Source organism: Leptonychotes weddellii, chromosome 1 (genome assembly GCF_054177405.1).
Source record: "Leptonychotes weddellii isolate Sample4059 chromosome 1, ASM5417740v2, whole genome shotgun sequence".
NCBI classification, from domain to species: Eukaryota; Metazoa; Chordata; class Mammalia; order Carnivora; family Phocidae; genus Leptonychotes; species Leptonychotes weddellii.
Window position 1 is genome coordinate 188,717,794 of NC_138369.1, and position 25,513 is coordinate 188,743,306.

Sequence of the window (25,513 nt, forward strand, 5' to 3'; positions counted from 1 at the left end):
ATGGGAGGAGGAGAGGGGGTTGGGGAGGAGGAGAGAAGGGTGGGGAGTGGAGAGGAGGAGGTAGAGGGGAAGGGAAGGGGATGAGGGCAAGGAATGGGGGTGGGGAGGAGGGAAGGGGAGAGGGAGGAAGGGGGTGTTGAGGAAGTGGGGGGGGTTGAACGACAAAATGGCAGAGGAGCATATGGGTAGGGGGGCACCTGGGCAGGGCGGGGAGAGAGAGCAGCTGGCTGGGAGTGGAAACGGCGCGGGGTCACCTCTGAGCAGGGAGGTGGGGGGTGCAGTCCCGGAGCGGTCGCAGGGAAGCCCTGCAGAGCAAATTCTCCGGAGGGAGTGGGCAGCAGAGAGGCCCTGAGGGGGCACTCCCCTGAGCCCCAGAACAGCTTGAGGCTGAGCCTGAGAGGAGGGGAGGGCCTCCCCATCACTGGAAGACGTGGGGCCCGCAGAAACCATTGCAGGGGTTCGAACGGAGGGGCCGCGAGGGGCGGCATGTTTTAACAGGGTCGCCGTGCTGGCTGGGCAGGGGTGCCGGCCAGGAGACCCGCTGCGAGCCGAGGGCAGGTGGGCTCGGTGGCTTGCACTGGGTGCCAGTGGCGGAGTGAGCGGCCTGTTCTGCTAAATTTTGAAGGTGGAGCCAGCCTGATTCCTGACGACTGGATGGGAAGTGTGTGGGAAAGAAGAGTCAAGGATGCCACCCACATCTGTGGTCTGAACAACCGGGATGAGTGGGATGTTAACGGAGGCGAAGAAGACAGCCGGTGGAGGACTCAGGAAGAAAGTGAGGCAGAAGCCCCATTTTGACCCTGATGAGTCTCAGATGTCCCAGTGGAGGTAGAGGCCACAGTGTGTTGGTGTTGGGAGCGGAGGACGGAGAGGGCTGAGCTGGTCACGGTTTTGGGTGAGCCCCCCCTGGGAGCGGGAGAGGACCCAGTACTGCGAGCCGAGCAGGCATCTCCAGCACCGAGGGCTCGAGGGGGAGGAACCAGAGCCCTAGGAGAGGTCCGAGAAGGCCCAGGGAAACAGAGGGATGGGGGTGGCCGAGAAGTCAGGAGAAAGAAGAGCCAAGACAGAATGGTCAGCCCTGGATCGAATGCTGCCGAGGGCTCGGGGCAGATGAGAACGCCCGACTCTATTCCGGGGCTCAGAGCCCAAGATGATTTTCATAACTTTGACTGTCCTTCCCTGGGTTGTACAAGCCCATCCCCAGGGTTCACACTTGGTTTCCATCAAGGGACTCCATCAGGTTCAATGTCCAAGGTGGTGACAACAGGTACTCAAGGATAGAAGCTTATTTATTTAGCCTCCATCTTTATTTAATAAATAAATAAAAGTAAACATCCCAGCCCAAGGTTATCACGAAAAGCTGAAAAAATAGAAACACCGCAGCCAGCACATTCTGGGGAGAGAGGTATTTGTCACCACCCAATGGCCACATTCGTAAGTAGAAAGCCACCAGCCTTCTAGAACCAGTGGGCAAGACCGTGTTCCATGCATGGAGCGCTACTGTTCTACATCCTTATAAAGGACAGACACATTAGGGTATTTTCTTTCAAAACCAAAGAAAAGCTTCCCTGAAATGGACACAATCTAAAAATATTGATGAAGGGAAACCCTCGAATTCTTCCTGAAGTTATTGGGGGATCCGGGACTGGGGTCCAGCGTCCCCTCCACCCAGTATGGGGCAAGCTCCTAACTCCCCGGTCTCAGTGGCCGGGCTTGTAAATTGAGGATGATAATGCTCACTGCCCACCGTTGCTTAAGGAGTAGATGAGAGAAAGTGTGTGAGAGCCGGGCGTATGGTGGCTGATAAATAGTAACTGTTACAGTGGAGATTGGCTTTAAACACATGTCCCAAGAAGATAAACTTTTTTTTTTTTAGAAGATAAACTTCTACCAGAGGGCTCATGCCCCAAACCCCCAGGAAACCCCAAAGTCCAGTCTTAACAGCAGTGGGGCCCAAGTGACCCTTAAGGGAGGGATGTGCAGGTGAGAGCCTTTGGTGCCCAGGCCTTGGGGACAGGCCACTCAGGGCCTTTTCTCCGCAGCATGGAAAGGAGTATGGCCCTTTGCAGGAGTTTGGATGGCTGAAGGGAGCTGCCAAGGACAGCTCTGGCCTCTCATTCAAATCCTATGGCTGTGGTTTAAAATCGAATAGTTGGGGGCGCCTGGATGGCTCGGTGGGTTAAGGGGCTGCCTTCGGCTCAGGTCATGATCTCAGGATCCAGCCCCGTGTCAGCCTCCCTGCTCAGTGGGCAACCTGCTTCTCCTTTTCCCTCTGCCCCTCTCCCCTGCTTGTGCTCTCAAATAAATAAAATCTTAAAAAAACAAAAACAAAACCAAAAAACAAATAGTTGCCATCCCTCTGTCTACACAGGCCTACATCCTGCTCTTTGCAGGAAGCAGAACTTTCCTGTGACTTTCTTATTGGCTCTGGACTCGGCCCCCACCCACCTGAGGGGAAAGAGCCCCAACCTCCCAGAAAAAAGCAAACACACTCCACCCTCCAAAGCCAGCCCAACCCAGCCCTGGCCAGCCAGACTGATCATGGGGCTTAGTCAGGGAAGAGGCACACCCCACCTGCCTCTCCCTGGGCTTCTGGAAAGTGTTCACACCCCAGCCCTCAGCAGCAGCACCAGTTTGTCAATGGGGCTGGGATGTCAATATTCCACATCCAGAATGGTCCATTGAATCGGTCTCTGGTAACTTTTTTTTTTTTTAAAGTAGGCTGTAGGGCGCCTGGGTGGCTCAGTTGGTTAAGCGACTGCCTTCGGCTCAGGTCATGGTCCCGGGGTCCTGGGATCGAGTCCCGCATCAGGCTCCCTGCTCTGCGGGGAGCCTGCTTCTCCCTCTCCCACTCCCCCTGCTTGTGTTCCCTCTCTCGCTGTGTCTCTCTGTCAAATAAATAAATAAAATCTTAAAAAAAAATAAATAAATAAAATAAAGTAAGCTGTAGACCGAACGTGGGGCCCGAACTCGTGACCTGGAGACCAAGAGTCACATGCTCCACTGACTGAGCCAGCCAGGCCCCCCAAGCGTCTGGTAATGTTTTATAATGGCATCACTGAAATCCTAGGTTTTTAAATTTAAAAAAAAAAAGAAAAATAATGGTTTAACCTATATTTTCCTATCACCATCAATAACAATAATTGTTATTAGTTAAAATAATAGCTAAAGCACCTAAAATGTGTCAGCTCTGTGTGAGGCGATTGCCATGTTTTGTGTCTTAATTTCACGGTGTCCAACGAAGTAGGCTTTATCTCCCACCTCACAGATGGGGAAGCCAAGGCAGCGTGAGGGGCACAACAGATGGTGTCAGAATTCAGCCCTCGTGTGTGTGTGTGTGTGTGTGTGTGTGTGTGTGTGTGTGTGTGTGAGAGAGAGAGAGAGAGAGAGAGAGCGAGGAGAGACCAGGGTGTCTCCCTCCCTCTTCAGATAACCCTCCCCACCTTCCCCGCCCCATCCAGCCCCACCCCACCCTGGCCCAACTCTGGGCTCTTCCTCCTCCTTCCTCCTTATCCCACCCCCTCTCACCCAACTACAAGAGTGGGTGAAATCTGGAGTTTGGTTCTCTACCAGCCTCTTCTGTTTCAAGAATTCGTTCTTCTTTTTTTAATTTTTAAAATTTAAATTCAATTAATTAACATATAAAGTTTCAGAGGTAGAAGTCAGTGATTCATCAGTTGCATATAACACCCAGTGCTCATCACATCATGTGCCCTCCTTAATGTCCATCACCCAGTTACCCCATCCCCCCACCCACCTCCCGTCCAGCAACCCTCAGTTTGTCTCCTAGAGTTAAGAGTCTCTTACGGTTTTGTCTCCCTCTCTGATTTTGTTTTGTTTTATTTTTTCCTCTCTTCCCCTATGATCCTCTGTTTTGTTTCTTAAATTCCACATATGAGTGAGATCATGATAATTGCCTTTCTCTGATTGACTTATTTCGCTTAGCATAATACCCTCTAGTTCCAACCACATTGTTGTAAATGGCAAGATTTCATTTTTTTTTTAAGATTTTATTTACTTATTTGAGAGAGAGAGATCACAGAGGGAGAGGGAGAAGCAGACTCGCTGCTGAGTAGGGAATGTGAGGCTCGATCCCAGGACCCTGGGATCATGACCTGAGTCAAAGACACACACTTAACTGACAGCCATCCAGGTGCCTAGAGATTTCATTCTTTTTGAAGGCTGAGTAGTATTCCATTGTTTCTATATCCCACATCTTCTTTATCCATTTGTCTGTTGATGGACATCTGGTTTCTTTCCATAGTGGACATTGCTGCTATAAACATCGGGGTGCACATACCCCTTCATATCACTACATTTGTATCTTTGGGGTAAATACCTAGTAGTGCAATTGCTGAGTCATAGGGTAGCTCTGTTTTCAACTTTTTGAGGAACCTCCATATTGTTTTCCAGAGTGGCTGCACCAGCTTGCATTCCCACCAACAGTGTAGGAGGGTTCCCCTTTCTCCGCATCCCCGCCAACATCTGTCGTTTCCTGACTTGTTAATTTTAGCCATTCTGACTGGTGTGAGGTGGTATCTCATTGAGGTTTTGATTTGGATTTCTCTGATGCCGAGTGATGTTGAGCATTTTTTCATGTGTCTGTTGGCCATGTGGATGTCTTCTTTGGAGAGGTGTCTGTTCATGTCTTCTGCCCATTTCTTGATTGGATTATTTGTTTTTTGGGTGTTAAGTTTGATAAGCTCTTTTCAGATTTTGGATACTAGCCCTTTATCTGATAAGACATTTGCAATATCTTCTCCCATTCTGTAGGTTGTCTTTTGGTTTTGTCAACTGTTTCCTCTGCTGTGCAGAAGCTTTTTATCTCGATAAAGTCCCAATGGTTCATTTTTGTCAAGAATTAGCTCTTAAGGGGAGCCTGGGTGGCTCAGTCGTTAAGCATCTGCCTTCGGCTCAGGCCATGATCCCTCTCCCACTCTTTTTTTTTTTTTAAGATTTTATTTATTTGACAGAGAGACAGCGAGAGAGGGAACACAAGCAAGGGGAGTGGGAGAGGGAGAAGCAGGCTTCCCGCGGAGCAGGGAACCCGATGCGGGGCTCGATCCCAGGACCCCGGGATCATGACCTGAGCCGAAGGCAGATGCTTAACGACTGAGCCACTCAGGCGCCCCAAATAAAATCTTTAAAAAAAAAAAGAATTTGCTCTTAACAATCATATTACTTATGTCTTTCGGTCATATTATCAACAGCTGTTCAGATTCAGCTGCCGGCGTTATTGCTATCCTGGGTCACTGTTGCTCACACACCACACCTTCGTTGTCTGGAATGCCTCCTCCTGATTCATTTCTTTTTCATTTGGTTGGCACTGTCTTGAGGAAGAGCTTTGCTAGGCATGGCCCTTTTCTGCACCCCATGCTCTCCTCACTTCCCTCCACAGGAAAGACAGATTCTGGGACCGATGCTTTTCACCTCGGACCTGCTGTGCTCCTGTCTTCTGCCATTCAGGATCCTAGAGATGAGCCCATATCACCCAACACAAGGTACAAACCATTTTTATCTTCAGAATTCCTAAGTGCCTTTCAAAATAATCCCACCCAGTCTTTCGTGAAAAGTTGTGATACAATGTCTTCAGCTCAATGAACACTTGTTTCTCTGATCACCTTTCTCTTCTCCGTTCTCCCTTCCTGGACTCCTGGGAGGCGAAAGACAAGATCTCGTGGATTTCCCTTGGTTGTAAATACTGCCTTTCATGGTTCTCCCTCATCTGTCCTTTTGCTTTGTGGTGGCAACAATTCTTTGAGTTACACTGAGCTGCTAATCCAGCCCATCAGGCTTCAGCTCTATCCTTCTGCCATTTGCTGTCTCTCCTCAGTTTTTCTTTTATTCTCAAAAATTATGGCTTTTTCGCCAAGAATTCTTCTTTGAGCTCCAATTGCTCATTTCTTTTAAACACTAAAATCTTTTCATTCCTTCATATAATAGCTTCTGATATTTCCCTGGGTGGGGGGGAATAGCTCAAAATTAGTTCAAAAATATTGGCTCAATGGCCCTTTTCAGCCACTGACTCTCCTCATGTGCCTGGGAGCTTCTCATTGTCTGTGCATACTTACAAGCAAAAGCAGAGCCTGATGAATTCTGGTGGCTGGCATGGGCTCTCTCGGCAACTAGTTGAGTGGGAGTCTTCAGGAGAGAGTAGAGAATGAAATTGGAGGTGGGGGTGAGCTGACATGCTTCCTCTTGGAAATGGTGCAGAGGCAGGATGGGGACAGGTGGGCAAGAGCTAAGAAACCCGCTCACAGGGGGTGGCTGCCATTTTGAGCCAAGTGGGTGGTTGTGAGCCCTTGAGTCTGCAGGCAAAGGCTGACGGTCACTCCGTGTGCGATGCTCTGACGGAATTTCTCATATTTCTCACGAGTACTCCCGTAACTGCTCCAGGTTTGCCCACCCACCCTTCCAGCCTCTGTGCTGATGGGATATCTCTAAGAGGTCAGAGGGAAAGCCGGAGAAGCTCATGGCGGGCTCCAAGCATGTTTGGGCATTTCAGGAATGCCTGAGAACTCCCTCCCCTTCCTTTTTATTATAGCATCCCAAAGTGAACTGCAGTCCTACCCTCTCCTCTCTGGGTCCTTGCTTTTCTCTAAGTGCCCTGCCAGACCAGAAGTCCCACACACCCTGCAGGCAGCCCACAGGGGCAAGCAGGTCAAATGCTAGGTTTGGCTGTTTTACCTACAGGGAGGGCCTTGCCTCATTATCGCCTCGGGAACTCCTTTGCCTTCCCCTCCTCCAACCCCATCCAGATGACCCACTGTGGGCTGCTGCACCCTGAGTTTGTTGGTTGAGGTTGGGACTCTGCATGCCGAGCTGGAGGGGCAGGTGGTTTCCCGGCCCACGTTGCTTCTCTCTCGAGCGATGTTGAGACAGATCTGAGCGACAGTGGACCAGCCAGGGGCTCTGAAACCCCCCTGAGCCCAAGACCCACAGAAGCGGGTGTGACAGTGCAGAGGCTGGAGACTTCTCTGCACTTTCTTTACTTGTCTCCTCCCCTGCGTCCGTTCTGCACTCTTTGTGCCTCCAACAAACTCATAAATCCACAGAGAGGACAGTCCCATTCTCCAAATGGCCCCTGTCCAAACAGATGCTTGAATTTGTCTTCCTCCAGACTTTTACCAGGAAAGGGATGCCATCGAGGCTTTCAGAAGGTGACCAGAATAAATACAGCACATTAAAGAAGACGTGTGTGCAGCCGAAGGAGTCGTCTGCGGCCGCCGAGCCGCTTCTGGTTTTGCCATTCAGGGACTCCACCTGCCTTGGCATTAATATCAATTAATTCTGACGATGTAAAAATCAAAGGCCACAGGACAGCTGTGAACTCCAGAAGAATGCTAACTCCAGTAAAGAGGATCCCCCTTCTCACCTGTGGGATCCTAGCCAAATGACTCCTAGGCTCCAGAATGAGGACGGGAAGCAGTTCCCAGAGCAACGGGAATGACAGAGAAGCTCCGTTACAGAGAGGGAAGGAGGCCATTCAGACCGAGTCCTAGAACTGAGGAAGGATGACAGTGCAGGTAGGCATCCCCCAAATCCCAGAAACACACAGCTGAGGGGCCAAGTCTTAAAATCCAAGATTTTTTCAGGGAAGCAAACGTTAACCCAATGACTCCTATGTAAGGAGCATGCCCACGTGGGTTACTCTATGTCATTGACTGTCATGATGGTAAAATACACACCTCAGGGGCCCCTGGGTGGCTCAGTCGGTTAAGCGTCTGACTCTTGGTTTCGGCTCAGGTCATGATCTCAGGGTCGTGAGATCGAGTCCCACATCGGGCTCCACACTAGGTAGGGAGTCTGCTTGAGATTCTTTCTCTCCCTCTCCCTCTGCTCCCCCATCTAAAAAATTTAATTAATTAAGAAAATACACGCCTCAGCAGAAAGAACCATTATTTCATGAATCACTAAGAAAAGGATATGTTACCATTAACCCATGACAGGATACTTTCTCATCACTTGGGATATCTGTTTCATATCTGTGAAAGAGGATTGGAGCCCTATGTAGCCATTCCTGTGTGAACATAAAATACAGGTGAATAGACTGGTAAGTTATTCTCAACATTTTTCATGTTCTGGCCCATTCTTCAAAGCATTGTGGACTCGTAGTGGTCAATATCCATGTTTTTCCATATGATGTTGATAAGGACAATCTGTGTCCTAAGATGGCCGACGGAGCCAGCGAGAGAGTCCCAGTCCTTGCCCCAGGGCTCTTCCGGGTTCTTCTCCCTGCTCTGCTTCCCGCATGCACCAATCCGGGTTCTTCTCCCTGCCCCGCTTTGCGCACGCGCCAAAAGTGCCAAGTATGCGGAAGTAGAAGTGTATAAATTGCCCCCTTTGTGCTCGGGGCTCAGACCTTTGGAGACTACTCTCCTCTGAGCCCGCCAGCGTTAAATAAACCTCCTGTCCTCCAAGGTCTCCGAGTGCCGCTTGGTTCTTCCATCGGGCGATCCAGTCCAGGTTCCGTAACAATGTCATCCTCTGTGCCAGTAAGGCATGAGGGGATGGTTTCCTGAAGAGTGGTACTTTAGTTTCCTCTTGGGCTGTAATAAACTGCCCCAGACGCAGTGACTGTAACACGTGAATTTTATTATCCGACACTATGAGACGAGGTCAGAGGTCTCACCTGGGCCTCCCTCGGCTAAGGTCAAGGTGTAGGTGGGGTTGCTTTCTTTTCTGGTGGCTCTAGGGGACAGTGGCTTTTCTCACCCTTGCAAGGTTCTCAGGCCACCTGTGTTCCGTGGCTTGTGGCCCCTTCCTCCCTCTTCAAAGCTAGCAAAACCACATCCCTCGAACCACAGCTGGGAAAGGTTCTCTGGCTTTAAAGATGCACAAGGTTAGATTGGGCCCCGCCAGATAATCCAGGATACGTTGCTCATCCCAAGGGGTCACATCTGTGAAGTCCCTTCTGGCACATAAGGTAATGACTCACAGCCCCTGGGGATTTGGATGTGGGTATCCTGAGAGACCATTATCTTGCCTCACACAAGTGGATCCCTACTGTGGTCTCCAGGAGACTCCCAGCCCCAGACACCTTCTTGTAAGCATTCATGCTTGGCTTTCTTGACATTGCCTGCAAGTATCAACAGAAAGTATTTGGCAACCCCCAAACTCATACAGCTTTCACAAATGATCCTTCAACTGTTTGGTAACTGAAATGTTGAGGGGAGTGGTTTTCAATCATGGCACCAGGAATACCAACCAAATACATGCCTTCACAGGTATAGACGTCTGTGTCCTGGCTTTGGAGCAGTTAAAATGTGAATAGAATCGAGGGGTTATGGGATATAATTTCATTCTAACAAGGAGCCCCCTAAAGCAAGTAGATAAGCCACACTGCTACACAACGTCAGGGGACCCCATCCATGCTGAATCTCTGAAACCGCACCGTGGAGGTGGGCACCAGACACACGTGGAAGGAAATCTAGGTCCCAGAGCAAAGGAGAGGTACTGGGCATAGTCCCAGGGGCTGAGGCAGAATCAGAACTTGATCACAGGTCTCGGGGCTTGGGACTATGCACTCGCCATTGGCCGTGCTCTCCACACTGGCTGCAAGAGCAGGGCTGCTGGTGGACAAACACTTGGGAACCTCCGTGACTTGGGAGCAAGCCCATCTCTCCAGGCAGAGCCTTGCCTGGTTCGCCCCAGCTGATGGAGTGTTGCCCTGATGGGCCTCATTTATCCAGCCACTGTGCTCCGGAGAGTGGACAGGGCTTCTTGTACAGGGAGACCTATTTGAATGCATGAGGGATACTTGGTATTTATTTATTTTTTAAAAAGATTTCATTTATTTATTTGACAGAGAGAGACACAGTGAGAGAGGGAACACAAGCAGGGGGAGTGGGAGAGGGAGAAGCAGACTTCCTGCGGAGCAGGGAGCCCGATGCGGGGCTCGATCCCAGGACCCTGGGATCATGACCTGAGCCGAAGGCAGACGCTTAACGACTGAGCCACCCAGGCACCCGAAGGGATACTTGGTATTTAAAGGGAAGTCGGAGGTGAGTCTTATTTTCCTCTGTCCTAAAATGTGCCTGATTAGTCCTTTGGAGAAGGCAGCCTGCTTCAGGTAAAAGAACACAAGCTTTGGAGGCTGACTCTGCGGGTGCAAACCTGGTTCATCACTACTTGCTGGGATCTCAGGCAGGTCTTCAGTGCCCTGTGCTTAGCGTTCTCCCCTGCGGCGCGGGCACAGGAAGGCTGCCCCGGAGTGGCAGAGGATGCGAAGCCCGCAGCGTCCGGGACGTGGTGGGAGCTCGGGGCTGTTGTCCTTCACTGTCCCTCCTAAGTGGGGACATCTGCCGTCCCTGCTTCTCACTGTCCGAATGAGGCCGGGTGTGTGACAGCGCAGCTGCATAGGGCCAGCCTCCAGCAAGCAGGACGAATGCCCCCGCCTCTATAGCACTCATGAGTCCCGCTCTCTCAACACTCGACGTTAACTTCTCCCTCTCCGTGCCCCTTGTCGCCTCCTCATGGATTCTTGCAGCAGCCTCCTAACTGGTCTCCCGTCTCCAGGCTCAGCACCACCCACCTCTCCTCCGCCCCAGCTGGAGCGGGGTTTCCAAAACGAACATGTATTTGTGGTATGTCTCCTGCTAAACCGGCATCTCTGATGGAAGGGGCCATTCGCCCCATGTGGCTGTAGCTCTAACGTGGTCAGTGGCACAGAGGGCTCAGATTGTCCGTTAAGCGAGCCACGGGGATGCTGTCTGTGGGATCGCCTGGTGGCTTCACCTTCTGTATGCTCCCCGGGGAAGGTGTTCTGGGGGTCCTCTCCAGCCAGACCATCCTGTGATCCCTCGGAGGCCACATGGCAGGGCTGGTAAGGGGCACAGGCTCTGAAGTCGCCAAATCTGAGTCCCAGTCCCACCTCTCAGCCGTCCGATATCAATTCTGTGCCTCAGTTTCTCATCTGTAAAATGGGAATCATAATGGTGCCTGCTAACAGAGTTATTAGTAGGATTATATATTTCACCGAGAATACTGACTGGCATGTTCTCTATCAACCCGTATTATTTTTTTTTTTTTAAAGATTTTATTTATTTATTTGAGACAGAGAATGAGAGACAGAGAGCATGAGAGGGAGGAGGGTCAGAGGGAGAAGCAGACTCCCTGCCGAGCAGGGAGCCCGACGCGGGACTCGATCCCGGGACTCCAGGATCATGACCTGAGCCGAAGGCAGTCACTTAACCAACTGAGCCACCCAGGCACCCTCAACCCGTATTATTTTGAAATCAATCTCATTTCATTCATAAATATTGCAGCATGTCTGCCCTAGATAATACCTCTTATACACACACACACACACTCAATACCATTATTACACCTAAAATTATTAATAATAATTCCATAACATCTTCCAACCAGTGTTCAGATTTCTCTAATTTTCTTATAAGTAACTTTTCCTTTTTGTTCAATCAGGATTCAAGTAAGATACCTGTATTGCAACTGATTGATAAGTCTTGGGACTCTTCTGAATCTATAGCAAGGGTTGGCAAACTTTTTCTGTAAAGGGTTAGACAGTAAATATTTTAGCCCTCAAAGCCAAGTCGTCTCTCTTGCCACTACTTAAATGGGCATGGCTGTGTTTCAATAAAGCTTTATTCATAAAAACAGGCATCAGGGCTGAGTTGGCCCCCAGGATGTGATGTGCTGATCTGTGATGTAGAGGCTTAGTCAGATTCAGGTTTGATTTTCTAGTGAGAACATTTCCCTGGTAGCATTGTGGACTTCCACCCGGAAGCACAGAACGTTGGGTGGTCTCTGTTTTGTGTGTAAAGCTATCAGCCATGTATGCTCCATGATGGCAATGTTCCAATCCCATCATTTCTTCTTCATTTATTAGCTGCCATCCTTCTGTAAAGAGAAATTTCCCCTCATCAATTATTTGGTTATACTGACGTAGAGTTTGTACAGGAAACTCAAGATAATAAATGCTTGATTCTTGGGGCGCCTGGGTGGTTCAGTCGTTGAGTGTCTGCCTTCGGCTCAGGTCATGGTCCCAGGGTCCTGGGATCAAGCCCCACATCGGGCTCCCTGCTCCACGGGAAGCCTGCTTCTCCCTCTCCCACTCCCCCTGCTTGTGTCCCTCTCTCGCTGTGTCTCTGTCAAATAAATAAATAAAATCTTTAAATGAATGAATGAATGAATGAATGAATAAATGCTTGATTCTTTTCCTTTCTCTGCCAGTTTTTAAAAATGATGCATTGGGCTCCTTAGCAGTCTTCAAAAACAATCAATGTACTTTTTCAAAGAACATTATGAACGAATAGGTTTCAACATAATTGAAGTGTTTTGAACCATTATAGTTATTACTTTCAATGATGTTTGAATTGCCCCGGTTCTGCCCCAGCTCTGGACAGGGCCTCCAGAGTCTTTGGTAACATTCTTGCTTTCTGGTATGACAAAATGGTCCAGGGTCACCATGCTCGGTTTCTTCCCCAGACCTATAATCAGCCTTCTCTGGGGAGCCGCAGTTTGCTTTACAGTGAAGTGATATTTAGAAGCCCTAATGTAGGCTCTATGGGTGCTCATTGTATGTAGGCCTTTCCAGTAGATGCAGCAGGCTTATTACTATTTTCTTAAGATTTTATTTATTCATTTGTGAGAGAGAGAGAATGCAAGCAGGGAGAGGAGCAGAAGGAAAGGGAGAGAGAGTGGGAGAAAATCTCCAGCAGACTCCGCCCTGAGTGCAGATCCTGATGTGGGGCTTGGTCCCACCACCCCAAGATCACGACCCAAGCCAAAACCAAGAGTCAGACACTCAACTGACTGATACTCTCAGGTATTCCAAGGCTTATTTTTTTAAATATGAAAGATCTCGGGGCGCCTGGGTGGCTCAGCCTGAGAAGCGTCTGCCTTCGGCTCAGGTCATGATCCCAAGGGTCCTGGGATCCAGCTCCGCATTGGGCTCCCTGCTCAGCGGCAAGTCTGCTTCTCCCTCTCCCTCTGCCCCTCCCCCCTGCTCATGTCTCTCTCTCTCGAATAAATAAAATCTTTGATTAAAAAAAAAAAGCATCTCAGGAATACCTACTGAAATTTCCAAATCGATTCAGGACCACGCGGCTCCTGAATCTCTTCAGTCTGACACCTTGTCCCCTTTCTCCCATGCTCTACTTCCTGGTTCACCTGAGCAGCTTTTAAAACTAGCAGTTTACCACTAGGAGGCTGGTCCCAAACCAACTGAATGGGAAGAGGTACAGGCAGAATCCCCCAGGTGATTCACTGAGCAGCCAGGCTTGGCTCTGAGGAACGAGCATGGAGTGCTGCCCAGGGGCTGGGTAGGAATACAGATGGAGAAAAGTCTACTAGCCTGTCCATTTGGGAGTGGAGTTTTGTAGGGTGAAGAGTGACTGGAGTTGGAGGAAGTTGAGTTAAGGAGGCCAGGCAGCTCTTTCACCAAGTGTGGCTATAAGGGGAAGGAGAAAAGGCCCAGTAACCGGCAGAAGTGGGATGAAGATGGGTTTAAAAAAAGAGAAGTGGGGGCTGTAAGCATGTTTGTAAGTTTCTGAGAAGGAACCAGGAGACAGGCAGAAAATGAAGCTACAGGAGAATAAAGAGATGAGCTGATAAGCTCTCACAGGGCTGCAGGTGGCTGGTGTCCGCCTCTTGCCAAGTGTGGGAGGCACTCAGATAGAGGAACGAGCCCTTTGAGTCTGCAAACTCAAGAGCAAGGACCAGATCTTACTTCACCCTTCTCTTCCAGCAGCTGACACAGTGCCTGATACAGAGGAGTCATTATAGGTTGAAAATGTAGATGCAAACGTAGAAACCAAAGATCGTACACACAGCAGTTCTCCAAGTATGATCTGACCCTTTCAAGACACTTGCGAAAATGCAAAATAACCATTCTTCTCACTTTTTGAAAAGATTAGTTTTCATTAAAATGTTATTTTATGTTGTTGTATAATGGGTTTATTAAAACTCCTTGGGGTCCTCAAACTTTTTTTTTTAAGATTTTATTTTTAAGTAATCTCTATATCACGTGGGGCTTGAACTCATGACGCTGAGATCAAGACCTGAGCTGAGATCGAGAGTGGGCTGCTTAACCCACTGAGCCACCCAACTGCTCCATGGGGGTCCCCAATTTTTAAGAGAGTTAAAGGGCCCTGAGACCCCAAATTTGAGAACTGCTGGTGTAAAAGGAGCTCAGAGCTAGCGGTAAGAAAAGGTGAACATCAACAAACACACCAATGACAATCTTCCTGGCCCAGCACCACGTTCTTCTGGAAGGAATCCCTGGCTGGCTCCTTGCACAGGAGGGTGAGACCTGTCCTCACCTTCTGCTGTCCAGGGGAGCTCTTGGTGAGGATGTTTGCTCTTTACAAGGAGGATGGGCCAGTCTCACTTGTAGGCCCTGGTTTTTCTGAGTGGCTCCAGGAAGTGCATGGAGGGGGCATGGGGCAGTTTGAAGAGGATGCAGGGGTGTTGTAGGTGCATGAGGGGTCCACCTTCTTCCCCCTCCTTGCCCATGCTATGGGAAGTGGCTTCTTTCTTAGAGAAGTGCTTCTGGAAGGATATAAAGAGTCTCTAATGCTGCCCCCTGAGAGGCCTGCCCCATAGGGTTTCAGTGAGAACACCTGGCAGATGAAATGATTCTTTCCCACACCCAGCCCCACCCTCGTTCTGAGGAGGGGTCAAGAACCGCGAGACCATTCATAAAACAGAGATGGCCAAGGGGACCGTCATCAGATGCTGTCACTTCAGCCCACATTATTTTCTGATGAGACAGCTCTGCCATCCATTAAAACTGCATGAGCTCCTCTGTGACTGTATCTTAATGCATCTGTTTTCCCGTAAACTTAAACTAGCCCTTTCAAAATGAAAAGTTCATGAATACTCACACTAGGTGGAGTCAGGAGCACCATGAAAGACAAACCTTAATTAGACTTGATTTTTAAAATTTTCCCTTGAGGTTTTTAATTATTAGAGCAAATGTCTCTAATGTTGAACTTCACGTCAGGTAGCCCCAGTGCCAACGTCCTTAATAAATTCCATGTGCTTTTTACAAGGTTATGTCCTTCTGAGAACTGTCTGCACGTCTTTCTGAACCCCTCAAGACTGGACACTAAGGAGTATGAATAATCATTCTTTAAAAATTACACTTCCTCTACAACCTTGAATTTGAAATGTGAATATATGAATAGCTCTGTAATTACTATGCAGATTTATGGGGATATCAATTTAGGTTATATCACAGGCCCAACTAGGCCTTTCTTTTTGAGGCTGGGGATTTGTTAAAGTTGGGATATAGTTTGGAGAGAACGGGATTCTTACATACACAGCTGAAGGTCTCTGACATATGGGTCTCTTGCAGAGTTAGACCCGATTCTAAAATTGAGAAGACAGGAATAAAAATCAAATCTTGAACAGAAGTAGCTGAAAATTATAGGGAGGAGTGAAGCTTTGCTCCAACCTTCCCACTGTTTGAAGATGGGTTTGTTTTTCAAAAACAGCCAGCATAATTCAGCTGGAGGAGGTAGAAAGATTTTTATGCTCCTTATTTCAGTAGAAATCAATGGGCTTTAGCTGGTGCAACTGCCCCCCCCCCCCCCGCGTTTAGTACCTGAAATAAAATAACCCTCGTTGTTTGCACTACTGCGCTGCTTGGTCTTGGTGTGCACCGCTAAACAAGTATTAATTAGATAATCCTCCAAGGGCCGGCGGGGAAGGGGGGGTGGGGATGGAAGGCAGCGGTCCAGACTTGGCGGCCCTGATTTTTGCATCGTGACTGCAACTTGCTCGGTGGACTGAAGGAGTCCTGGGGGAGGTGAGGGAGCAGCTCCCGGCAGCTTCTTGTCTGCATTATGGACGAGGACGAGCGTGGAGCGAAGAAGCCCAAGCTCAAAGCCAGCAGCGGACCCCACCTCCCCCGCGGCAACGGTGGGCGCGTGGGGGAGCCGAGGCCCCCGGCGGCAGCAAAGGCAGCCAAGCCCGCTTCCCCCTCCCCCCAAGATTTCTAGGGAGAGGTCTCCAAAGCTCTCGCGCTCTCCCTGCCTCCCCCCAGCCCCAGCAGCCAGGGGCCGAAGTGGGGATAGGGGAGAGGGAGTGAGGAGGAACCGGGGTGGGGGCGGGGGTTCAGCGCACGGGAAATGCCGGGAGAGGCAGCCAGACTCCCGTGGGCTTAAGTGCGGCAGGGATGAACTTAGCGAGGGGAGGTGCTGACTCCTGATGAAGCTCGCGGCTCTCTGACGATTCCCTACTCCCCTCTCTGACCCTCAAGTCACCCCCCCACCGCTGCGGGGTCCCCCTCGCGCGCGGGGCCATGGGGCCAGTTCAGGCCCTCGCTGCCCCTTTAAGGGTTCCCGAAACTTTCCCCCTGGTAGCAGACGAGCCTCGTCACATCCGTTGGCCGTAGCAGCGGGGCGCGTTCCGAGGAAATTCGGAACTCGACTTTTCCCGGGGAAGAGGCGCGGCCCGAGACGAGCGAGAGAGTGGGCAGGGCGCGCCCGGTGTGCTCCGGCGGACTCCGCGCTCAGCTGTGACCTTGGCCGCGGGGGAGGGGCCCGGCCCCTGCGGGGCAGCCGCCGCCCGCCAGAGGGGGCAGCGGCGACCAACTTGCTCAAGTTGGCGGCGCGGGCTGGGGCGGCTCCGGCTCCGGCGCCTCCTCCCGCTTCCCCGGTCCTCCTCCCGCGGCGCTCCTCCCAGCCGCTGCCGCCCGCCCGGTGCGCGCCCAGCCCTGCCCGCAGCCCCGCGCCGAGCCGCCGCCGCCACCACCGCCGCCGCCACCGCCGCCGGACGGGACGGGCCCGGCCGGGCGCGCCCCCCGGGCCCCGCCGCGGGCATGGGCGCGCAGGCCCCGGCGCTGCTGCTGCCGCTGCTGGCCCAGTGGCTCCTGCGCGCAGCCCCGGCGCCGGCCCCCGCACCCCTCACGCTGCCCCTCCGCGTGGCCGCGCCCACCCCCGGGCCCGGGACCCCCGCCGCGCCCCGCGCCGTGCCCCACGCGGACGGCCTGGCGCTCGCCCTGGAGCCCGCCGGCGGCGCCGCCAACTTCTTGGCCATGGTGGACAACCTGCAGGGCGACTCTGGCCGTGGCTACTACCTGGAGATGCTGATCGGAACCCCCCCGCAGAAGGTAGGTTGGCGCTTGCTCGCTCGCTCGCCCAGGGGACCCCCTCCTCGCCACCCCTGCGGTCCCCCAGGCTGCAGCCGCAGGTTTTCCGGGGTTCTGGGGGGGGTGCGCCCGGCGGTGCTTGCGCGCGGTTTAGCGTCGCCCCTAACCACACGCCGGCAGAGCGGAGTGGGGGCCCGCCGAGGGGCACCGCGGGGCCGGGAGCGGGGCGCGCGCCCTGGGGACGCGGAGCGCGGGCCGTCCTGTCCGGGGCGCCGCCGAGGGTGTGCGCGAGTGTTTAAGAACTTGTTAGTCCTCCCCTCGGAGCGGCCGGGCGGCGAGCGCCTCCAACGGGCAGCCCTTCTGGAGAGCGGGGAGCCGGCACCGTGGGCCTTGGGCGCGATGCTGTGGCTACTGAGGGCTCACTTTGAGTGCCGGTTCTCCGCCCCCCCTCACACACACACCCCATGCTGTCTCACTGCTACGGGGGCTGGTGGCCGGCTCCGGAGGCGCAGTGCCTGGAGAGGGATCTGTGCGCGAGCTCCGCCGAGCAGCCCTGCCCGCGGAGGCTCGCTGGCTGCGGGCGGAGGGGGCCGCGTGGCCGCCGTGCTGCTCTCCTCTCCCGGAGTTGGCTCGTCGGCTTCCTCCCGCCCGCCCAGCCTCTCTGCCTCTCTGCCTCTCTGCACGGAGCCAGCGTCTGCACACGTGTGTGTGGAATGTACTAAATGCAGTCCTGCTCCTGCGGAAAAATACGGGCTGAGCAAGCCTTCCAGGGCCCGGGTGGCTTCCCGATGACCACATAAAAATAAACCCAAACAGCCTTCTTTTTATCTTAATCTGATTTTAATTTGCTAGCACTTTTTGTTGCAAGAAACTAATGGCCCCCGGCTCAGTAATCTTAAGAGAAACAGAATTCCTGGAGTTGATTTGCCCCCCTCCTCTTTCCACGTTTACCTAATCTAAGTGTGATTATTTGAAGTCAGGTTTTTCTTATCAATTGAGTACAGTCCCAAGATACTTTGTTTTTATTTTTAACATTGTCATTTGAGTTTCAATTCAGTTATGATTCCCCCATAAATAGAACATACTCATGACTTTGGTGTAATTCTAATTAAATTATTCAAGACTTTAAGAGGAAAGACGCGATGCTAATTCTTTTAAAAAAAGAAACTCTACTGAGTAACTTCTATACTTGCTTAATTAGTTTTAAAAAAAACCCTTCAGAAATGTGTTCTCAAAACCTTAACTCTGGTTGCCTTTCCTCTGAAGCCTTGTCTTTGGTGTTCCCGGCGGGGATGGTGGGCAGGGAGGGGGGAGGGCGTCAGCTGAGGGAGCTTAACTTGACCACAGAGGTGTGGGTGCTGGTAAGAGCCACCACGTGAAGACACGCGCTGGTGGTGAGAATGAGAACTTTGTACTTTTTGCCTTCCCAAGATTTCGAAAGATTTTGCGGATGAACCTCTTTAGTGGCTCAAGGATGATCTTTGCCAACAGGAAATGACTCTCTCTTTGTAAAATATGTGCCTTGTGGGGAAGAGCTCTTGTTAATTTTTGAGTGGAAGGGAAGTCTTTGTACTAAAGTAAAGATTTGGGCAGTTTGGGTGCTGTGATGAAAGGGGTCCTTGATGTCTGTCTCCCTCCAGAGAAGACAGGAAGGGGAAAAGAAAGCCTCAAGAAAAACAGGGGGTGGGGGGAATAAGGTTTCTCTTGGGTTCTCAAAAAAAAAAAAACCCACAAACCTTTCATAAATAATAGCTTTTCTTCATTAATTAATCCAGTGACCTTTATTATTTTTTAAAGTAAGTTCTAGGCCCACCGTGGGCCTTGAACTCACCTCCCAGAGCTCCGAGAGTCGCATGCTCTGCAGGTTGAGCCAGCCAGGCATCCCAGTGACCTTTACTTTAAAATGATGAAGTTTAGGGGCGCCTGGGTGGCTCAGTTGGTTAAGCGACTGCCTTCGGCTCAGGTCATGATCCTGGAGTCCCAGGATCGAGTCCCGCATCTGGCTCCCTGCTCGGCAGGGAGTCTGCTTCTCCCTCTGACCCTCCTCCCTCTCATGCTCTCTGTCTCTCATTCTCTCTGTCTCAAATAAATAAATAAAATCTAAAAAAAAAAAAGTTATAAAATGATGAAGTTTAATTAACAGGATCGTACTGAAGCCTAGTGCTTATATCTTTACCCTGGACAAGGAAGTAGTTCATTCAAGGTTATTTCTCAGTTAAAGATGAGCATGTTTCCAGGGAAGGCTGTTTTTAACAATCCAGATTTAATTTTTACATTTGACGGGGAATGAAATATTCTGTTCCTCCTTCCTGGCCTGATTTAGTAATAAGCTGTTTTATAGCAAAATCCGTGTGTACGATCTTTCCAGAGGCCTACTATAAACTCTTAGGTATTAGTGACAAGTCCATTGGGATTCATTTCTTCCCTGTCTCCTCCTGAAATGTCTCCGGCCACCAGCAAGGTGTTTGCAGCAGGCCCTGGGGTGACTTCTGAACTTGGAGTGAGGTTTCCTGCTCTGTTAATGGCCAAGAGTTACGCATTTATTCTCTGCTGATTCTCCTAAACCTAAAATAAAACTTGCTTAGGTGGAGAGAAAAATGAAATTGTAAATTCAGGCATTAAATAACCAAGAATTTGTGGAGAAGTGATAGTCCCTGACTGTGTGGAGGGCTCCCCTCGTGGTAAGCACTCTGCTGCGTGCGTGCCCGTGTGTTCTCCTGGGGGGATCCTCGCAACCACCTCGCAGTTCTGATACCCATTTAGGGGATGGGAAAACAAGCTTGGAGAGGTTGAATGACTGGCCCAGACTGAACCAGACAAGAAAGAGGGAGAGCCAGCAATCCAACCCAGGTGGCTAGACTCCAGAAGCCAAGTTCTGAACCACTGGGCTCATACCTACTGCTACCTTTCCTTACTGCTTCCTTTTCTTTTTCCCATTTTCCTTTTTTCTTTTTAAGATTTTATTTATTTATTTGACAGCACAAGCAGGGGGTGCGGCAGGGAGAGGGAGAAGCAGGGTCCCCGCTGAGCAGGGAGCCCGATGCAGGGCTCGATCCCAGGACCCTGAGGATCGTGACCTGAGCGGAAGGCAGACACTCAACTGACTGAGCCACCCAGGCACCCCTAATCTTCCCTCTAAAAAAAAAAAAAAATTGGCCTTTAACTACCCTTTCCAGCCACAGGTCCCTGGACCTTAAAGCCCAAGGCGTTAGGGACTTAATGGGTGACCAAAAATGGACTCCAGCCCCTTGCTGTCCCTTCATCATTTCCCTCCCTTCAGGGTGACCTACTGAATGGTTGGATCCAGGTATGCATGGGAGAGGGAGAGGTCATCAGGAACCAGAGCTGCACAGACCCCTGCTCTCCCATGGGAAAGCCCACTGTTGGACATGTGCTCGTTCCCTGAATGCTTTCATCAAGAACCAGGGGTTCGTCGTTCTGCCTGCCACTGTTGAAGACATCACAGGCATCTGCCCCGAAGCCGGTGCGAGAGCAGGACCACGTTGGCATGGAGATGAGTGCCAGGTGTTTGATACATCACGTGACTTCTTTCGAACAGTAGAGAACCAGCAGCCGCTTGAACCATGCAATTTGGTCTTATTAATAATAATAATGGTGTTCTAAAGTGATTATAATTATAGCAATTTCCATTATTTAAAAAAAAGGCTTTCACCCTGACGCAGTAAATCCAACTGGAGATGCTAAGGGTCTGCAGCTCTGTACCTTGTAATGGCCTCAAAAAGCCCTTAGGGGTTTCTGATGAAAGATTTTCTGTCATCTCCGCTAATATGGATGAAACAGACAGCAACACGATTTTCATATTTAAACATTTGAATGTAAGGAGCTAAGAAATTATTTTGGGGACTCACATTTTAATCATGGCGCATTGGCTTACCACTTCTTAGTACACAATTGTTTGGAAGACTTTGGATTGAAGATATGTGCCAAGTATATGCAATTTAGGAGTTTGTCTTTTTTAGAATAAGCAATCCAGTGTCCCTAAATTACATGAGGCTCACTGCAGGCGAGGCTGGAAAAAGGAAGGCGATGGGCACCGAGAATAAATTTGATGGAACACAGTGAGATGGTAAATATTAAGGACAATGGGAAAGGAAGAGATTTCTGGGGTCTGAAGAACAGGAAAGGCAAAAGTGAGGTTCCTGCCAGCTCCTGTGAGCGGCAGGTAGCAGCTCCTGAGCTTTGGTGGAAGAATTCAAGACCCAGGTCCTCCTTCGGAAGGCAGAAAGGCTGGGCCGAGGCATCTGCTCAAAGCCCCTGAGGGACGGTCTGAGAAGTCGCTAACAACCATTAATATTACTAGCTAACCTTTATTTCAGGCTCACTGGATGGTGGGCACCATGCTAAGCATTTTGCTCAGACCGTCTCATTTACTCCTCCAAACGGCCCTGGGAAGGACGTAGAAGTTACTCGATTTAATTATCAGATGGCGAGAGCAAGGTGCAGAGAGGCCCAGTAATCGGTCCAAGGTCCCCCTGGTGAGTGGCAGAGCTGGGGTATCTGTCAGTGGGGTCTGCCCGGTTCCGTCCCGCAGTCTGAGCACTTTACTACTGCTCCCCTTGTGCACTTGGACTTTAAAAAAAAAAAATACCCATTTTCATTCACCTGCGGAGGACTTGGGTGTGGCCGGAAGCATCTGGGATGGTGGTGGCATTACCCCAGTGATGGTGGCGGACAGGTGATCGGCCACGCTGTGCTGCCCTTCCCTTACGGGTTGCAGATCTTTGAGTTTCTAGGTTCTTGCAGCTGCTGTGACAGATCACCACAAACCAGGGGACTTAACAGAAATACACTCTCTCGCCGTTCTGGAGGTCGGTCATCCAGAGGAAGGTGTTGCCAGGACCCTGTTCCCTCCCCCGCCTCTCCCAGCTTCTGGTGGCTGCCCGCAGCCCTCCCTGTTCCTTGGTTCTAGGCTGCATCTCTCCAATCTCTGTGTCTGTCTTCAAATGAAATTCTCCTCCTCCCCCCTCTCCCCCTGCCTTGTGTGTGTCTCTAGGTCCAAATTTGCTTCTTAGAATGACACCAGTCATTGGATTAAGGTTCACCCTGGTCCGTTCTGACCTCATCTTAGCTTCATTACAACTGTAAAGACAGGGTTTAGGATTTCAACATATCTTTTAAAAAAAATGTATTTATTTTAGGGGCGCCTGGGTGGCTCAGTTGGTTAAGCATCTGACTCTTGGTTTCTGCTTAGGTCATGATCTCAGGGTCATGAGATCAAGCCCCGTGTGTCGGGCTTCGTGCTCAGCGGGAAGTCTGCTTGAGATTCCCTCTCCTGCCCCATGACTAACAAATGCTCATGCTGGGAACAATAAAGATATAGAAGGCTTGAAAGCTTGCATTTCATGTTTTAAAGACTCTGTAATGCAGGGCGCCTGGGTGGCTCAGTCCGTTAAGCGTCTGCCTTCCGCTCAGGTCATGATCCCAGGGTCCTGGGATCAAGCCCCGCGTTGGGCTCCCTGCTCAACACGGAGCCTGCTTTTCCCACTCCTTCTGCCCCTCCTCCCTGCTTGTGCGCTCTCTCTCTCAAATAATTAAATAAAATCTTGAAAAAAAAAAAAAGACTAAGGCATCCATCAATCCTCTGTATTGAGTATGTTTGATAGAAAATTCACACCTTTCTCCTCCAGTACTTCTTCCTGTCCCATCCAGTGCTTTCTTGACTTCTGATTTCCTCTGTTGAAGACAGGTGGGCATAACCTCCTCTGGGCTGTTTCCTCCTAGAACATTGCTGGCCCCTCCTAACTAAAAACCCAAAGGGGGAGGTTAAGGTTGGCTCTTGTGAGGAGTGATTTCTGCACACGGTAGTACATGCCGTGTTGGACCCGAGGACAGACATTTCAAGGCAGCATTCCCTTCCTGCTGGTGCCTGGCAGCATGCCTTGGGTTTTATTTTATAGCTCAGACCCAGAATGGAGCAGGTCAAGCCTTTGGCCCCTGGATTCAGGGTCCACCTAGGCTGAAGGTCGGGGTTGGTGGCTGCTGACTTTTGCCCCAGGCGGGGTGCAGCAGAAGTAGGTGGTGGGTCCAGGGTGTTGATGGGCACTTCTGTCTCCAACCTCCGGACCTCCCCTACGACCAGCAGTGGGGCTTCTGCTCACGCTTGGCTCCATTGCCCTATGTCCTGGACTCCTCCACTCACTCTGTTCTTTTTGTCCAGCCTGGGCTTGATGTTGACGCTGGGGCTTATTGTACATTAGCGACAACCAATACTATCTGCAAAACAGAACGCAACCGTGAGGCAGGTGGACGGCCCCGCTCACCTTCTGTGACTTTGTATATATGTATTTATGGGTGAAATGTGAGTAAGGGTGTGTACCCCATATTCTGGGCTAGTTTCCCGAGCCTTGGAGAATGTGTGTGTGATGCACAGTTAGATTGGCTGGCACTTGGCGCCCCTTTGTCCCCTTCTGGTCCAGATGGACTATTTGATTTTTTGCCTGTTGGTACTCAGTTGCTTTTTTTGCTCTTGGAATTCTCAAAGAGGAAACAAAAATACTCTTGGTGTAACCACGTTAAAGAAATAAAACTGGTGTAACCACGTTAAGGAAACAACTAGGGGGTTTGTTTATGAGTTAATGCATGCTAGCCAACACAGGTCTCAGGTTGGACGTTTTTGGATTTTTACTATATGGCACGTCATATACCTGTACCTGGAAATACACAATCTCAGCATTGCCATTTTAGGAAGATAAAGAGGACTGTCTGAGGAGTAAGGCAGGTGCTGCCCTGGGCCAGCTTCATCATTCCGGGGAGCCGTAAAGAGTAGTGGGAAACTTCTCTCCTTCCATTTCGCACTAGACCGAGAATGGCCCAGCGGGAGGATTTATACCTGGCCTCACTAAGGCCAGGCTCGTGCTCCTGCCGTGGAGCCCCTCCAAAGCCCGCACTGGATAAATGGCCCTATTTGCGGTAGGCAGGGGGACTACTTCAGCTTGCCAGCCATGCAAACCCCCTGCCTGAAACAAAACAGAAACAAAACAAAGCCCCACAAACCCCCAAAAACCCCGCCCACAAGCCAGCCCCTCAGAAAGTGGTGCCGAGGGGGAAAAAAGGTGGAGAGTATTGAATCAAAAAGTTTTCCAGGTAGCAGAGAGGTTGGGACAATCAGGATGCTTGCGGGAAGGGAAGCTTGCTGCTTGGGGAAAGTGGGTGTGGATTCCAGAAGTCTCAGTGGGCATCCAGAGCCGTTTCCACGACATCAGGCTGCCCCCTGGAAACCATAAGCTTCTTGCAGTCGGACAAGTTGCCCGGAAGCCAGCAGAACTGTAGTCGTTTGGGAATTGGGTGTTGGAGTGCTGATCCCAGAGGTGCTGCTGGCCAAGTGTTTGGTGTGGGAGAACCTCTTGGCTCCTCGGTTCCTCTGCTATAAATTAGGAGATTTGACCAGGTGACCTGAGATCCCTTTGAGGACTCTCACCGGTTATAATCTGTTCTAGTTCTGAGTGCTTTCAAAAGCTCCAATTTTCAGCAGCTGTGGGCAGGTAAGACACCTGGGCATCTGTCAGAATCTGGCTCAGGGCCCTGGGGTTGGGGGAGGGGGCAGAGGAGGGTAAGTGCTGCAGGCTCACTGGCCGCAACTGCAGTCCTTGTCCCCAAACCCAGCCGGCCTGGGGGGGGGGGGACTAAGCACCTGGTAGAACTGGTTAAAAATAGTTTCCCGGGATCCAGCCCAGATGTACTGGGTGAGACAGTCTGCACCGGGCCTGAGCATCTGCATTTTACCATGTCCTCCTGGTCCCCCTCAAGTAGTTGCTCGGCCCCAGCCCCTGGATGCGGTTTGGGAGCCACGAGAGAGGCCAGATTCTCCTCTGTTTCGTGGTTCCCTGTGTGGAATGGGTAGGTTCTTTTATCTTCCTAAATGTTGTTTGGTTAGTGTTTTCCTCTGTGGGTTTAGCAAATCTCTACCTCAAGCAGATTGTGTTCCAAAAACTTCCTTGTGTTTGGCAGGTTGGAAACGTGGCTTTCGTTTTCTCCAGGGAAAGTGTTCTAAAGGCGTGTGTGCTCACGGTGTCCTTTTTAAACTTCCTTCTGTCACATAGCAATAATTTGTAAATCAATAAAAATGAATCAGGAAAACGAAAATAAATGTATAGATGCAAGTGCTACTTTTTCAGTTCCTGGGTTCCGTGGACATCTGGTTTGGGCGGAGCTGCTGTCAGTTTCAGGGCTGGGTGTGGCATCCTGTGGCTACCTTGTTGCCGACTGTAAGACTGTAACGTTCCACTGTGGCTCGGCGCTGCGGGGCAGTGTGCAGAGGACTGCTCTAGAAGGTGTACTTGTCCTGTAGGGGGGCAGGACAAATCACAAGTTGTTAGGGCTGGTTCCGGTAACAGGTTTGTTTTGCTGCCCCTCCCCTTAGTGGGATAGTGGTTATTTTTGTTTAAGCAAAAAGGAAACGGGATAGTGTTGGTTTCTCTGCTTCCTACTTCTCTCCAG

At 50.8% G+C, this 25,513-nt stretch overlaps 2 protein-coding genes across 4 annotated transcripts in view; both read left to right on the forward strand.

The window, feature by feature from the left end:
• The window catches only part of MX2 (MX dynamin like GTPase 2), a 185,770-nt gene that overhangs the window by 39,631 nt on the left and 120,626 nt on the right, over positions 1 to 25,513 (forward strand). The gene's annotated exons all lie outside the window — the stretch shown is intronic.
• The window catches only part of BACE2 (beta-secretase 2), a 63,292-nt gene continuing 54,550 nt past the window's right edge, over positions 16,772 to 25,513 (forward strand). For all 3 annotated transcript variants that reach the window (XM_081800270.1, XM_081800283.1, XM_081800273.1), the window contains exon 1: positions 16,772 to 17,077. In XM_081800270.1, the coding sequence (XP_081656396.1) occupies positions 16,787 to 17,077 (291 nt within the window). In that variant the 5' untranslated portion in view covers positions 16,772 to 16,786. The remainder of the gene's footprint in view (positions 17,078 to 25,513) is intronic.